Below are 1,627 nucleotides of genomic sequence, written 5' to 3' on the forward strand. Positions count from 1 at the left end.
TGTGGAGGGTACTCAGCCACTGTGTGATTCAGATTGCTACTGAACATCTCTGTACTTCAGCTTCCAATCTGTAAAATGGGATGATTGGCAGGTTTCAGTGTGCAAAAGAGCAATTCCACTAAGGCTTGGCTTTTTCCATGGTTCAGCTTGGTATATATGTGTGTGCAGAGCAGATGTACATGTGTGTGTGCATGCATGTGTGTGTGCAAGGCAGAGGTTAACTTCAAGTGTCTTTCTCAGGCACCATCCACCTTTGTGTTTGTGTGTGGGGGCACACATATGTGTACACATGTATGTGTGTACATGTGTGTACAAACATGTGTGTGTGCATGTGTGTATGTACAGGTGCATCTGTGTGCATGTGGAGACCAGAGGTCAACTTCAAGTGTCACCTCAATCACCTTTCATGTTGTTTTTTTGGTGTGTTTTGTTTTGTTTCTGAGGCAGTGGTCTCACCATGTAGCCCTGGTGCTAGCCACACCATGCCTAGTACTAGGAGCAGAGAGGGTGGGGACAAAAACCCTTGCCCTCTCAGGTGACGCACAGCAGTAATTCCAACACTCTGCAAGCTAAGGCAGGAAGAGCACAAGTTAGGGGCTAGCCTGGGCTACATCAGCCCCACCCCCCCCAAAGAAAACAATATAAGGAAGAAAGGAGTCTGATTTGCCCTGATCATTGAAGAGGCTCAGGGGAGATGAGAAAGAGAGGTAGAGAGGAGGTGTGGCCACAAGACTCTTAGGGAACTCAGGCTCCCTACCTCCCTGTGAGCTGGGTCAACAGTGCCCAGTCAGGGTGACCCCAGGACAGGATGAAGTCAGGACTCCCTGCTGAAGGCCCCATGCACAGGCGGGCAGCACTGTGAACCATGCCTCACATCCCACCAGGCCCCATGCACAGGCGGGCAGCACTGTGAACCATGCCTCACATCCCACCAGGTTCCACGTGAACTTCGCTGTGGGGCAGGATGATGGGGCAGATGTTGCTTTCCACTTCAATCCCCGCTTTGATGGCTGGGACAAGGTGGTCTTCAACACGATGCAAAGCGGGCAATGGGGCAAGGAAGAGAAGAAAAAGAGCATGCCTTTCCAGAAGGGCAAGCACTTCGAGCTGGTGTTCATGGTCATGCCTGAGCACTACAAGGTAGGGCCTCTCCTTCCCTCCCTGCCTGCAGCTCCCCTCCCTGCCTGTAGCCCTCCTTCCTGGCTTGAAGCCCTCCCTGTCTGCAGCCCTCCCTCCCCAGAAGCCCCCTCCCTCCCTGCAGCCTCCCTGTTGCCCTATAACCCTCTTTCTCTCTTGTCCTCCCTGACGTCCACCCTGGTGGACATAGGCCGTGGGCATACTGGGCAGATGCAAAATGCCCTCTCTATTACAAAGCCACAGCCCTAACTACCTTTTAATTTTTTTAATATTCTTTATATATTCTCTTTATATTCTTTATATATGATCTATATAGGCCCAGCTCTCCTGGAACTCACTATATAGAACAGACTGGCCTGGAACTCACAGAGCTCTACCTGCCTCTCTGCCTCATTAGTGCTGGGATTAAAGGCTCTCCTGACTTTTTATGGGGGGAATGCTAGGATCTAATTCCAGTTGTCAGACTCAGTGTAGAGAGCCTCTAGCTGCT

At 51.1% G+C, this 1,627-nt stretch overlaps 1 protein-coding gene across 1 annotated transcript in view; it reads left to right on the forward strand.

The window, feature by feature from the left end:
• The window catches only part of Lgals4 (galectin 4), an 8,373-nt gene that overhangs the window by 959 nt on the left and 5,787 nt on the right, over positions 1-1,627 (forward strand). The window contains exon 3 of the mRNA XM_021166186.2: positions 936-1,140. Coding sequence (XP_021021845.1) covers positions 936-1,140 — 205 coding nt within the window. The remainder of the gene's footprint in view (positions 1-935; positions 1,141-1,627) is intronic.

Source organism: Mus caroli, chromosome 7, assembly GCF_900094665.2.
Source record: "Mus caroli chromosome 7, CAROLI_EIJ_v1.1, whole genome shotgun sequence".
NCBI classification, from domain to species: domain Eukaryota; kingdom Metazoa; phylum Chordata; class Mammalia; order Rodentia; family Muridae; genus Mus; species Mus caroli.